The 15,349-nt window shown below is 38.6% G+C and overlaps 1 protein-coding gene across 1 annotated transcript; it reads right to left on the minus strand.

The window, feature by feature from the left end:
* Window positions 1-5,792: 5,792 nt before the first annotated feature.
* LOC129276253 (N-acetyllactosaminide beta-1,6-N-acetylglucosaminyl-transferase-like) lies at window positions 5,793-11,591 on the minus strand. The gene is made up of 2 exons (XM_064109898.1): window positions 9,304-11,591; window positions 5,793-8,461 (listed from the first exon to the last, which is right to left on the minus strand). Exon 1 carries the CDS (start codon window positions 11,140-11,142, stop codon window positions 9,697-9,699), a length of 1,446 nt encoding a protein of 481 aa, XP_063965968.1. The 5' UTR covers window positions 11,143-11,591; the 3' UTR covers window positions 5,793-8,461; window positions 9,304-9,696.
* Between the last annotated feature and the right edge of the window lie 3,758 nt (window positions 11,592-15,349).

Genomic DNA, 15,349 nt, shown 5'->3' on the forward strand with positions numbered 1-15,349 from the left:
ATTATGTTATGGTACCTATAAAAGACATGAATCCTATTTTCAAGGGGTTATTGAATCCTTCACCAAGTTTAATTATGACCTTGACAGGACAAACAGGAAAGGATTCATGTCTTTCAATGGCAATGGTGTATTGAGTCAATTTTGAAGGAGCAAGATATGGCAGATCGGGTAAAATGTATTTAAAAGTTGTAAAGCGAGCAAGCAAAAATCTCCACTTTTTTATTAAGATATCACATTTTGTGATTTGGACATAATTGTCAGAAAATGATATCATATTTCACTTCTATGTTTTCTGTTATTTTTTTTTTTTTTTTTTTTGGGGGGGGGGAGCACCCCGAGCCCCCACCCATCAGTATGCCACTGTTGAAAGGCACCATAACCTTTGTAGCACACAATGAAAGGATTTGAAGAAAAAAAATACCCGCTCTCCCATACTTCGATTAAAAAAAAAATTGTTCTTGCCTAAAGAAGGAATATTCAAAGCTAAAAGAGAACATATTAAAATGAACAACAGCAGAACTATTCAAGCAAATAAAATGATTCGGAAATGATATTTTAACCGCATAATTCGAAAATTATGGCAAAGATAATGAAAACTTTAAGAGGAAGTCTGCTGATTAGCAAGAAGTCCGACCATCATATTTATAATTTTATGCCATTTTGGCGCAAGCCTCCTTTTTAACCCCAGACAAAAACATTCCGTGTTCGCTCAAGCATGAATAAAACTAAATTATTTTAATGGCATTTGAAGGATAAGACTTCAGAGCACCTATTGACACCAAAATATAGAGATCATAATTTGAAACAAAAATTTTATAGACTTTCAGCACTCGTATAGTGCAGTCACTATACAAGCACTGTAAGTGCTAAATTAGCACTTCATTTTTTACTGTGTAGCTTGTATTGCTTGGTTAATGACTTGGTTGAGTTTCCTCTAAAATACCCCTAAATGTGAATTAACTGGAGGTGGTGGTGATGGCGTAATGGTAAAGACGGTGGACTTGGGGGGGGGGGGGGGGTGGGGGACTCAGAAGGGTTGTTGCGGCAGCATCTTCATGAGCATTGATTGTTGCGTCGATTGCATTTATTCATTTCTTTATGCATCTACAGGACCATTTTCCATAAGTTTTTTTTTCAGCGAAATATTTGTATTTTGTTATGGAATTATATGTCAACCTGTCAGGCCAGGCAAGAAAATGGTGGGTGGTTCAGGTTTCAGGAGATAGGGGGGGGGGGGGATCCACGGGTGTAGCCTTTTCTTCAAAATGTTAAGGGGAAGGGGCACCGTTTCCAGGAACTCATTTCTAATATCGTCGTTGCGATTAGATGCATGTTCACAAAATCACCCCCATGCAGATTCAATATGAAGCCAAAAACGAAAAGTTGGCTGGTGTCTTGTAATTGTGGATATAGTTGGTAGGTGGGGGCAGGGGTTGAAGGGGCTGATAGGGCTCTTATTGAGGGAATAGGGTTCGACGTGCCAAAAACCAAAGCGAAAGTGGAATATCTACTTTGTGTTTTTATTGTGATCCCCATCCATTTAATTGTATATAATTGCTTTTTATGCCATTAATTGCGTATTGATCGAATTGAAAAAGTGAAAACGTAGACTATTAGGAGAGATGAGTAATTTCCCCCATTTTAACGGGCGTTATTCAGATTGGTTTTGTTTGGGGAGCAATATAATATTGTCGGCAAAGATCAGCCAATTTGCTATAGGCAAATTTTACAACGGTTATACCTTTCCTCGATATTTTGCACAGTGTAATAGAATATACGGGAGAGGGCGCACTAATTCTTTATGATGCTGCCCACGAGAATCTGGACAGATCAGTGATGCTTCCTGTGCACATCATGATTGATTTCATTTATAGTTTTTAACATCTGTACAGGGGCGGCGGAACCGGGGGAGGGGGCACTTCCCCCAAAAAAAATCCCCGAAGGAAAAAAGTAACCTTTTTTCAAAACGGAAAATGCCCCCTTTTCAAAATAAAATACCCTTTTTGAAGTAAAACATTATTATTTTATATTATAAAATCACAAAATTTTTGACTCGCGCATCACGCTCGCATCAATTATTTTAAGTAAGGTAATCATCCTCTTCATGGTTACAAGAATGCTCAGAATTTCCACACATTGTCGGCTCGCGTTTCGCATCATTAAGTTTAGTAAGTTTTTCAATCTGTTCCTGGTTACAAAAAAGCTTAGAATGACTAGTTTTGAGGTTGGAATATCACAAATTTTCAGCTAGCGCTTCGCGATCGCATTATTCAATTGATAAGATACTTATCCTATTCATTCATGAGTCACTAAATGTAGTGCTTAACAGTTTACTTTTCTGGTCAGTATATTCAAAATTTCAGCTCGCGCTTCGCGCTCGCCTCAACTCTTTAGTTAGATACACAATTTCAAATGACGACAAAAACTGCTCGGAATATTTTATTTTCATGTCTCGTTCTTATATAGGCCTTCAGGAAATGTCCAAAAGTTTGCGTTCGCGATTCGCGCTTGCAACATCATGCAAGGATGCCTTGTTAACAGAAATTAGCGCCATAATTGACCAAAAACGAGTTTTACTACTTATTAGACTTACAGCTGATTTTGTTTTCCAAACCGCTCGCTCGCTACGCTCACTCGCGTCTGAGCGTAACTAGAAATCTTGTCAATCAGAAATCCCTTAAAATGGTTTTGCTCAACTTAATTACTACAAAACACACAACTACTTCACGCAGATGATAATCTCATGGTGAAAATATCCGTTTGCACTAAAATGCCAATTTTGACATATAAGTCCCCTTTTTTGGCTTTGCCCCCCCCCAAAAAAAAAGAAAAACCCCGAAAATATGTTCCACCGCCCCTGCATCTGTAATACCGTGTGTGTAAAAAAAATAAAAAAAACTTGACACCTCACAAATCCTCAATTTAAGGGAAAATATATCATGAACCCATAATTAAAATGTATGTCCCGAAAGAGTATGTCGCCCCAAATAATTTGATACCATATTTATGTGGTATGTGTTAACGCTTGGATGATCAGGATGTATTCTTTGCTGTGATGCAAATTTTGATTTGCGCCAAAGTAAGGCATGAATGAATCTAGATGTCAGTGATGTCATATAATTCTATAAGGGTTGCACTAAAATCCATTTCGAAACACCTTTTCAATAGTTTATATTGTTTAATAAACCCTTTTTTGTATAAATTCTCAAGTTAATTTCATTGATAAGGGATTTGCAAATTATGTTTAGTTACTCAAGTAGGATTATTCAATTCAATTCCATTCAATTCAATTCAATTCAAGGCTTTAATCCAGACACAGCTGCATATGCAGAGGTCCATATCAACAAATAACATACATGTAATATACATCAAGACAAAGATACAAAGATAATACTGGAATAAACAAAGAACAAATAAAGTATAAACAGTCAAAAAGGAGAAAAACAAATCACACTAATAACTAGGAACAAACAATGAATACCTAAAACAAGTGGTTAAGCAGTAAGTGAATAGTACAATGGAAATATTTACATATGGCAAAATGAGTAACTTGTCTCGAAAAAGACAAAGATACAGACCCCGGGGGGGGGGGGCACTCGACCAAAATAGTAGTGGGTGTGTGCCGCGGGCGATACAAAAAAACGGGGGCCTTGGAGCGGGCTAATTGTAAAAAGGAGGGTCCTCGGAACGGGCTTCGGAACTACAAATGTTTGTGAAAACGGGGGTCCTTGGAACGGGTCGCCTGCGTTTGAGTGCGTATGTATCCCTATGGAACGTGCATGCAGCTAGCCAGGCGGCACGACTACCGGGCGCGCTAGCGCAGAGGCGATGGTCGGACAGCGCTCTGCGGCCGCCTTTTACCAAAATTGCGACCGGAACGGCGTAACGGAAAATATGCGAAGCTTTGGAGCGGATATCTTTCTTCTTTTTTTCTCGCTAAGAAGAAAATGCTATTCTTTGGAGCGGCTTTCTTTGTTCTTTTTCTCAATAAGACAAAAATGCTATGCCTTGGAACGGAGATTTGAGTGTAACAAGTGGAATGCCTCTGGCCGTCTCACCTGCATCACGCGATTCAATATAGCAGCAGTGCTGATTTTGAAAACTACTATAACTCGCACAAGATGTTCAGTGATACTTGGTTACTCTTATTTCCACGTTTTATGAACTAGACCAATACACTTATAGAGATATGATGGCAATTCAACAAATACCCCCAACGTGGCCAAAGTTCTTTGACCTTACATGACCTTTGACCTTGATCATGTGACCTGAAACTCGCACAGGATGTTCAGTAATACTTGATTACTATTATGTCCAAGTTTTATGAACTAGACCAACACACTTTCAAATTTATGGCTGTAATTCAACAAATACCCCAATTTGGCCAAAGTTCATTGACCCTAAATGACCTTTGACCTTAATCATGTGACCTGAAACTTGCACAGGATGTTCAGTAATACTTGATTACTATTATGTCTAAGTTTCATGAATCAGATCCATAAACTTTCAAAGTTATGATGGTAATTCAACAGATACCCCCAATTCGGCCAAAGTTCATTGACCCTAAATGACCTTTGACCTTGGTCATGTGATGTGAAACTCAAGCAGGATGTTCAGTGATACTTGATTAACCTTATGTATAAGTTTCATGAACTAGGTCCATATATTTTCTAAGTTATGATGAAATTTCAAAAACTTAACCTTAGGTTAAGATTTTGATGTTGATTCCCCCAACATGGTCTAAGTTCATTGACCCTAAATGACCTTTGACCTTGGTCATGTGACATGAAACTCAGGCAGGATGTTCAGTAATACTTGATTAACCTTATGGCCAAGTTTCATGAACTAGGTCCATATACTTTCTAAGTTATGCTGTCATTTCAAAAACTTAACCTCAGGTTAAGATTTGGTGTTGACGCCGCCGCCGCCGTCGCCGTCGCCGCCGCCGTCGGAAAAGCGGCGCCTATAGTCTCACTCTGCTATGCAGGTGAGACAAAAATGGGGGTCCCCTCCGCGGCATATACCCACTATGCATTATATACTGAGTGCCCCCCCCCCCGGGATACAGACTAATATTAGTAGACCACTAATTACTTATGACTCTGCTAACAAATTGTCATACCAACGCTTCCACAGTTCCGAGGTGTACCTCGTACTGCTCTGTAAGGGGTTAACCAATATATTTACAATAGCATTTTCAGAAATGTCAATTCTCTCAATAAACTTAAAAGTTAGGTTTCTAAGAACGGCTTGACATGAAGGTACATGAGCGTCAGCGAACATTCTACTAGCACTAGAGTGCCTAGGTAACTGAAGAAGCATTCTCATAGCATCGTTATAGGCTACCAACAGTTTCCTTAAACTGCTCTTTTTATATCTGCACCATAAATGATATCATTGGCATCTGGATTCATTTCTTGCAGTCATGCCTTATTTTGGTGCAAATCAAAATTTACATCTTTGCAAAGAATACCTACTGATTATCCAAGCATGGAGACATACCACATAAAAAGGGTATCAAACTATTTTGGGGAAAATACTCTTTCTTGCCATAAATAATTTTTATGCATTCATGACATATTTTTCCTTATATATCAGGGATTTGTGCATGAGGTGTCAAGTTTTTTTTGTCTTACTCAAATGGTATAATAAACTCTCACTGCAAAAATGGACAATTTTCAACAAACGTTGTTACTTTTTTGAACATTTTGTTTTAAAAATGACAAACAAGGGTTATTTAACAATTGTGAAAAATTGTTGGTTGGAAGGTGGATCAACTGTTGATTGATTTTGATTGAATTTATTATTATTTTTCATTTCAAAATCCAACAGATTAACAAAGCAGAACATAAATAACAGAAATGAAAAAAGGGAACTCACTGGAAAGCATCGCTTGTTTACGCGAGTTCCCTGCAATCAATAATTGATTAAAATATTATATGAAATTCAAACTGTAATAAAGAAGGTTCAATAGGATAATAAATAGAATACTACAATGGGGTCAAGCTCTTAAGCTATTATCTTTAGAAACTTTGCGACAAATTAATACAATCATGACAGTATATCATACCCCTATAGTATCTAAAAAAATAAAAAACAAAACAAATAAAAGATTTAAAAAGTGCAAATAGAAAATCAATTAGACATGGAAGGAAAATAGAAAAAACAAAAAATTAATAATGGGGTAAATTGACGGTACTACATTTCTTCCTGAAGCCAAACTGGAAGCTTGGAAGAAAATATGACAACTCTTTAAAAAAAGCCATACGAATATCAGGGCCAAGGAACCGAGGGGGGGGGGGGGGGGGTTAGCCCCATTTTTCAATTAAGGTGTTAAAAAACGTAAACATTACCAGCTGTCAATTTTTGCATGGAATCCCTACTATTTTCAAAATCATTCCGCTGCCCCTGAGTATACATATTTACAAAACAAATACAATACCGTAGTCTAGAGACTGAAGGAATTTGGTCATTAAAGGGGAAGTTCACCCTGGCAGAAATGTGGTTGTAAAAATAGCAAAAAATAATAATAAAAGAAATCGGTGAAGTTTGTGAAGAACATCCACCAAATATTAAGAAAGCTTGTAGAATTTAAAGTTTTTGAATTGTGACGTCATATACGAGCAGCTGCCCCATATATTATGTATATGAAATCCATAAATTTCATTTTTTTATGGTTGGTAGTGACTCATGTTTTTTTTTCTTTCAGAAGCGGGTGCGAAATGATTTCTTTATTGATATACTGATGGCACAATAAAAACTATTTTCAATATTTCTGAGAAAATGATACTTCATTGTTTTTTTGTACCATACGATATATATATAATTATGTGAGGAACCTGCTCGTATATAATGAATAGCTTCTTTATTCTTTGGTGGATTTGCCTCAAACCTTCACACCAATATTTTCTTTATTATTTTTTTCTGCTATTTTCACGATAAACTTTTTATCAGGGTAAACCTCCCCTTTAATTACCAACATCAAGCTTATCACTTTTAAACAGTGGGGGTGATTTTTGCATCTTTCATAACATCCAACAATAACTTATCAAAGGTGTCAGCAACAATTGGTCAGCAACAAATTTTAGTGTCAACTGGGGTATTACATTATTAACTTTGTCACATCTTTTCTTAAAAATCTGAAATAATTATTTCTTGCCTATTTGTAGAAACCAAGAAGATAAAATATTGATTATGCAGGTGTAAAATTCCGTTAAAAAATGTTGCTTGCTGGTGGAAAATTTTAGCAAGATATAATTGTCACCAATTAAGGTAAAATAAGCTTAAAACCTATTAACATTTTTTTTATTCAACAATCTTATTGTAGAATTTTTTTTTAATTTGCAACTGATTTTACATCACTAAGTCCATTGTACGTTTGATAACTTTCAAAGTGTTTTGCATGTCATGTTTGAAGTTTTAAAAACGATCGATAAATAATCTTTCCACTGAACGAATTATTCATGTTAATTTGTTTTCATAATAATATTTTCACTTTGGCAGTTCAGATCTTTTTTGCTTAATATTAATTTTGAAGTAGAGGTTATACACTGTAAAAACGCTGTTTAAAATTTTAAGCACGTTGTTTAAGCCGTCACTCTAACAACTTTTGTTCAAATTTTTTAAACAACTAATTAAACTTTTTAAACGACTGTTTAAACTTTTTAAACAACTTGTTTAAAAAGTTTAAACAATTACAAAAAAGTTTAAACAACTTGTTGTTAGAGTGACAGGCTTAAACAGCGTGCTATTTTTTTTTACCGTGTAGGCCTATATGCATACTTTCTATTTATCGACCTATATACATCGAAAACCATTTAAAAAATGTTTAAAACCTCTACTGCTTTGTTAAAATCATATTTGGTTTAGTAAGAATACTGTAAACCACGTAAATGAGTGAACAGCCTAATTTCAATCTTTGAATAGACACTGGACCAAGATGTGTTATACTGTAGATTGAGTTCGAGGCAAGCATGATTTTTTTTTTGCAGTTATGCACGCAGTCGTACTAGGAACTTGACCGCCGTTGTTCCCGGATTAGACAATTCGAGAGTGTGCCGATTGAAGAAATTGGTATAGGGCGTCATACCTTGAGGCTAATACGAACCACCGGCCTTCATTGTTTGGCAGCATCGTTTCAAGTCCTAAACTACTCATATCTTCAAATCTGGCCATGTTCCTAACCATAATGCAACATTCTCAACAGTGTAGTCTTGGAATAGGCCTGTAGGTCCATAAGAATGGTGACATACCAAATCACTACCATAATAATGAAAACGAGTACATTTCCCCTCTCAAAACCAATTCAGTTCACCTATAAACAAATAATATGTCAAGACAATTCATTCTCTGTATTGTTAATATTTATATCAAAAGATATATTAACACACAGTCAATGAAGCTATTGGTCAGTTCGCTCCCCCTTAACAGCTTAACGATTGATCGTGGGGCAGGATCTAAACTTTTAAAACAACTGTTTAAACCTTTTAAACAACTTGTTTAAAAAGTTTAAACAATTACAAAAAGTTTAACCAACTTGTTGTTAGAGTGACAGGCTTAAACAGCGTGCTATTTTTTTTTACTGTGTAGGCCTATATGCATACTTTCTATTTATCGACCTATATACATCGAAAACCATTAAAAAAATGTTTAAAACCTCTACTGCTTTGTTAAAATCATATTTGGTTTAGTAAGAATACTGTAAACCACGTAAATGAGTGAACAACCAAAGTTCAATCTTTGAATAGACACTGGACCAAGATGTGTTCTATCGTAGATTGAGTTCGAGGCAAGCATGATTTTTTTTTGCAGTTATGCACGCAGTCGTACTAGGAACTTGACCGCTGTTGTTCCCCGATTAGACAATTCGAGAGTGTGCCGATTGAAGAAATGGGTATAGGGCGTCATACCTTGAGGCTAATACGAACCAACAGCCTTCATTGTTTGGCAGCATCGTCTCAAGTCCTAAACTACTCATCATATCTTCAAATCTGGCCAGGTTCCTAACCATTATGCAACACTCTCAGCAGTGTAGTCTTGGAATAGGCCTGTAGGTCCATAAGAATGGGGAGACACCAAATCACTACCATAATAAAGAAAACGAGTACATTTTCCCTCTCAAAACCAATTCAGTTCACCTATAAACAAATAATATGTCAAAACAATTCATTCCCTGTATATAAAAGTTATATCAAATGTTATGTTTTTAGACTATAGCTTATAATAACACACAGTCAATGAAGCTGATGGTCAATTCGCTCACCCTCGACAGCATAACGATTGATCGTGGGGCAGGCCTCTTACGAATGATTGCATTGATTAATGTTTATGATCAACCCCATGATCAATTGCTACGCGTTCATTGTTACGGGCCCTAGGCAATGAAGTCCGAGAGAACTATACAAAGAAACATTGATATAGATCAAGGGTAGGACCATGCACGGCCCGCCCCTGGGTGATCCGCCAATGATATCACAGAAGAAAAGGCACTGGGTTACCTCCCGCCCCTGTAGCCGTGAGATCCGTGATAGCCCCCACTTTGCATAAATTGTTATTTTCGACGAGACTGACATCATGGCCTTGCCGGCGAGAGCCACATTTTCCCCAAAAGGGACATTTTTCTGGGCCCTTGCTATAGGGCCTATATTGATAGTTGATAATCGCATTAAAATCAAATAATATATAACGAAGTCATGTTCATTTGAGTGGTTTAGGGTGATCTGGTGGCTTTCGATTGGAAGAAACATCAAATAATTTAGTCGCCGGGAAGTCCGGCACGAAATCGTAAATGCTTTCCGGGTTTTTTGTTCTGTAGTCGAGTAGTTCTTCCAGGCACTGCAGAGGCACTGGGTTTATATCATAGTAGACGCCATTCACAAAAAGATAGGGCATGGTAGAAAGATATGGAACATACCCTGGGCCAATGATACAAGTATTATCCACCCATTGGCCAATGCAAGGCGCAGGATGAGTGGTATTCGTGAAATTGATAAGCCGGAGACTCGTTGCCCATGTCGAATTGGGAAACCCTCCGGGTACACCCGGGTATCGGTTGACGGTTACCCAATAGTACCGGCTAGGACTCGATGAATCCGAAAGATAGTCCAGGAGATCCATTGCGGTTTGGTTGGTGCGGACGTATGCGACGAACTTCCTCGAGGCAGCAAAATAAGGGGTTCCCAGATAGATCAAAGCAGAGTGGGGTGGGGGGTCTTTCTTCTTCGGTGTCTTTCTCAATCTTCCAGCGATGGCTTCATGGTGATATAGCGTTCTCCCTACGAAAGAATCACTTTGTTCTGGATGTACACCAGGAATGTCATTTCTTCCGTCAAGAGCTTTCAGCTGCCTGACGATTTCCAGATTGGTTTTCAGCGGAAAATCATAGTTTTCGAGATTGATGACATATTTCCATTCATGAGACATGAGATCAGACATACAGCTCATGTCTGCCTTCAGTCTCGAATATCTTATGTATTCAGACTTCGATGCGATAAAGGCATTGTTGAAGCAATTCGTAAGGTTTTTGATAGTCACGTGCAGGTGCCGCGGCGCCTTTCTGTCAATATGAAAACAGTAAAAATTCTGCGGTGCATATATGGCGCGAAAAAGGCGTTCGATTTGAGCTCCATGTTTTATCACTGATATTATGTAAGCAATTGGAAAATTCTGTTCCTCGTCGGAATATGACTTGGTGGGGTACTTTCGTCTATTCTTATATCCCTTACAATCTGATGTCCAACCGTTGACCTCTTCGTTACCAGGCATTTGTATCGATCTGCGATCTCTGATCACTAAAGTTCCTTCTGCGATGGCAAGTTTATCACCAGACAAGATGGCGGAACAATTCGCAGGGTAGGGTTTGTGATATGATGACAAAAGGTCCGACTTCCATTCCCCAGCGAGGAATATGGATTTTAGTCGAAGGTATTTTAACTTCTCCTCAATCGACCCATGGAAATTGTGGACGTCTGGATGACTGGCTTGTGATTTTGCACGAATGTCCAAACTGATTGTCAGCTCGTTCACAGTGTCGGGTTCAACTCTGGATCTCGTGACGAATGCGATGGTGAAACCAACCAAGAACATGCACGTAAGAACCGGCCAAAGGCGAAGGCGCCGCCGGTAATATGTGATATTCAGCATTGCAAAGTCAATTTCTTGCAATTAAAACATCCAAAATATACAAGTTTCGGGATTGTTGTTATTATTAGCAGTTTACCATCGACCACATGCTCACAGAAACAAGATATCCCCTTAACAAGATAAGCAGATTTATACACGTCACAGTGGCTTCAGTCCGGCATTTAACAGTCATGAAGGTCAACCTTGGCTTTTACGTGATGGTATCTAGTTTGTCTATTGAATATTAATGATCAATATTACAAACGGTTTCTCCTCTTGTTTCCTTGTCTGAAATAAGCGGATGATGTCAACGCAAACATGATAGGTAATGTCCCTTCAGTCTACCGGGTGCATGAGGTGGCAGTAGTTAAACTCAGATTAATCCTGTGATCAAAATGTAAGCAAAGTTCCGAATAAATTGTATACACCAGTGCTCCATCGTAGTATGCAAGATAAAAACCTGTTTTGATGAATGCACAAAAATCTGTGCACAGTGGCAGCGTTGAAATATAATAATCATATTGCCGTGAACAATGACTTTGTGAACATGCATTGATGCTTGAAGAGCATGAGGTCACGTTTATTGACAGCAAAGGAGTAGTTCAGATTTGCCTTTTAAAAAGAATAATTATAGTATAAGCATCAAGCGCAATTTATTCGCCAGATCTGCTATCAGTGTCAATAGAGTACAAAATGAAGTAGGGCCATATTTGACGATTTCTGTTCTGTTTTGTGAAGCTTATTCCATTCTTATAAAATATAAATGAATTATGTATCAAACTACCACCAATGTATTCTCATGCGTTTGATCACAATAATCTAATATTGTATATCTTTTGCTATTGAATGATTATGATATATCCAGCCACTTCTGATCTTCTATACACGGTGTAGGGTGCATCAATATATGCATCTCTGTTGATGATAGGACGTGATAGAATGGGTGGTATGAGAGGAGGTGGAGTATGCTAGTACATAAAAAAATGATATTCATCATAGTGATAGAAAATGATCTAACTAATAATACTGTAGAAGCAGTTTGGGTAGAATTATTCCCTAATATAAGTGAGAAACTTAAAGTTGGGAGTCTATACACAGGCGCAACCCGGGGGCCCGAACTAATTTTGGAACCCCTGCAAACCTTTCGAAAAATGGCGCGCCCCGCCAGGCAAACATATGTGCCTTAAATGCATGTTGAAATATCTTATTTCATAATCACGTGAAAAAATATCCATGAATATGTTGTAATACCACTGTTTGAAAAGAATAAATGCGACCAGAAAGCATAGAATTTAAGTATTTTAGGGTTTCAATTTAGTTTAGTTTAATCAGAGTAGGCCTTACCAAAATTATGTTAGCGGGAGCTGTAATTTCTTTATCACGGAGGAATCCAACTTTCGCCAATGGGGGGGGGGGGCGAAAAAATATCCATGAATATGTTGTAATACCACTGTTTGAAAAGAATAAATGCGACCAGAAAGCATAGAATTTAAGTATTTTGGGGTTTCAATTTAGTTTAGTTTAATCAGAGTAGGCCTTACAAAAATTATGTTAGCGGGAGCTGTAATTTCTTTACCACGGAGGAATCCAACTTTCGCCAATGGGGGGGGGGGGGGGCGAAAAATGTATTTATCTATATGTTCCCCGATCGGACATTCTAAGCACTTTTTGTAACCGTGAACATGATGGGTATATACGTATATTTAAACAGTTGATGCGAGCCTTAGCTCAAAATTTTGATATTCTGACCTAAACTTTGGACATCCTAAGCACTATTGGTAATCATGTGCAGGATGGGTATCTTACAATTCTTTTAAGGCGAACGCGAAGCGCGAGCTGAATTTTTTTTGATATTTCGAGACACAAAATTGATCATTGTAAGCACCTTTTGCAGCCATGAACAAGATGGGTATCTATCTAACCAATTGATGCGAGCGCGAATCGCGAGCTGAAAATTTTTGATATTCTGACATACAATTTGGACATTCTAAGCACTATTGTTGATCATGAACAGGTGAGATTTAACAAATCATTATATGCGAGTGCGAAGCGCGAGCTTAACAATGATTATATTTCGACCCAAAACTAGGCATTCTAAGAACATTTTGTAACCATTAACAGGATGGGAATCTATCTTAACAATTATGCGAGCGCAAAGCGCGAGCCGAAAAAGATATTCTGACCTAAAATTTGGACATTCTAAGCAATTTTGGTAATCATGAACAGGATGAGTATGTAATGAAATATTTTATGCGAGCGCGAAGCGCGAGCTGAAATTTTTTTATATTAAGGCCTAACATTGGACATTCTAAGATGAAAAAAAAAGATGAAAAGAAAAAGATGAAAATCCATATTTCATTATTATGAAATACTCCGAAAATTTGCTTTGCCAATATCGATCGTGAGCCCGGCAGCCGCTGTGCAGCGCCAGGTTGACGATGCTCAATCCCTTTTCAAGCACTTAAAAAAAACCAAACTATGAACAGGATTGTCACCTAACTAAACAATCGAGGCGAGCGCGAAGAGCGAGATGAAATTTTTTAATATTCTGACATAAAATGTTGATTTTTTAAGCACTTTTGGTAATCATGAACAGGATGGGCATCTAACTAAGCATTTGATGCAAGCGCTAGCGCCAAACTCATGTGAAACATGAGTTTAGCGCCCCCCATCCGATACATGAATTTGGCGCCCCAGGTCAAACATGACATAGGCGCCCTAAAGGTCGAATAGGAATTTGGCGCCCCCTCCCTAGGTTGAATATGAATTTGGCGCCCCAGGGCCAACACCAAATTGGCGCCCTATGTCGAACATCAATTTGGTGCTCCAATGTCGAACATCAATTTGGCGCCCCCTAGGTTGAACATCAATTCGGCACCCCCTAGGTTGAACATCGATTCAGCCCCTATGTTGAACATCAATTCGGCGCACCCCCAAGGTCCAACATCAGTTCGGCTCCCCCGTATGCCGAACATCAATTCGGCGCCTCTAGGTCGAACATCAATTCGGCACCTCTTGGTATGACATCGATTCGGCGCCCCCTAGAATGAAGATCAATTCGGCGCCCCTGGAACGAACAGCTATTCGGCGTCCATAGGTAGAACATCAATTCGGCGCCCCTCCCCAGGTTGAAGATTTATTCGGCGCCCCTATGTCGAGCATTAATTCGGCCCCCAAGGTCGAACATCAATTCGGCTCTCCCTCGGTTGATCATCACATCGGCGCCCCTATGTCGAACATAAATTCGGCATCCTTCTAGGTCGAACATAAATTCGGCGCACCCCCAAGTAAAGGTCGAACATCATTTCGACGTCCCCGTATGCCTTACATCGATTCGGCGCCTCTAGGTCGAACATCAATTAGGCGCCCCTCTCGGATGAACATCAATTCGACGCCCCTCCCCAGGTTGAAGATTTATTCTGCGCCCCTATGTCGAACTTCAATTCGGCGCCTCTCTATGTCGAACATCAATTCGGCCCCCAGGTCGAACATCAATTCGGCGCCCCAAAGTCGAACATCAGTTCGGCGCCCGCTAAGTCGAACATCGATTCGGCGCCCCCTTCCCCCTTCCCTCTTCTCTTTTTCCTTCTCTCTTCCCACTTTTTTCTTTTTCCTTCTTCTTTTCCTCTTTATTCTCCTATTTTGTTCATCTTACGTTATAAGGCCTTTTATAAAACCATATGGGGAACAACTTTCAGATAACTCCATGATGAAACCTTTAAATCGCATGAATTCGCTTTCAGAATTTATAGAGCTTGGTACGAAGCTGAATTTATGGGTAGGCTAAGATTTATACAAAAAGCCTAATCCTGGAACAATCAGCAAACTTCGAGTACACACACCGAGTTCTTAAGGAGTTTTCACATCCCAAAGCAGGACGAATCCTAGAAAACCTCATATGAATTGAAAATGCAAGTCAATTCACAATTCACAAGCTTGATGGTTTTTGTCGGAAATCGGAGTATCGAAACAGTAGTTGCGTCGTATACGATTTGCAAATATGTAGTTTATCGAGAGTCAAGGACAAAACTGCTGTTTTGATTCACCAATTTTCGACAATGGCTGATACTTTGTTACTCACTGTCATAAAGTGCATTTGACAATACATTATCTATATTCTCGAAAGCGTCCTGTGTTGCGGTTCAAAAACTCCCGAATGTAGTTTACGAATGGGAACGTTCACGAAATACTAAATGCTGTAATACAATGGGCCAACTAATGGAACAAA

The sequence above is a fragment of the Lytechinus pictus genome, chromosome 14 (assembly GCF_037042905.1).
Source record: "Lytechinus pictus isolate F3 Inbred chromosome 14, Lp3.0, whole genome shotgun sequence".
In the NCBI taxonomy this organism is placed as follows: domain Eukaryota; kingdom Metazoa; phylum Echinodermata; class Echinoidea; order Temnopleuroida; family Toxopneustidae; genus Lytechinus; species Lytechinus pictus.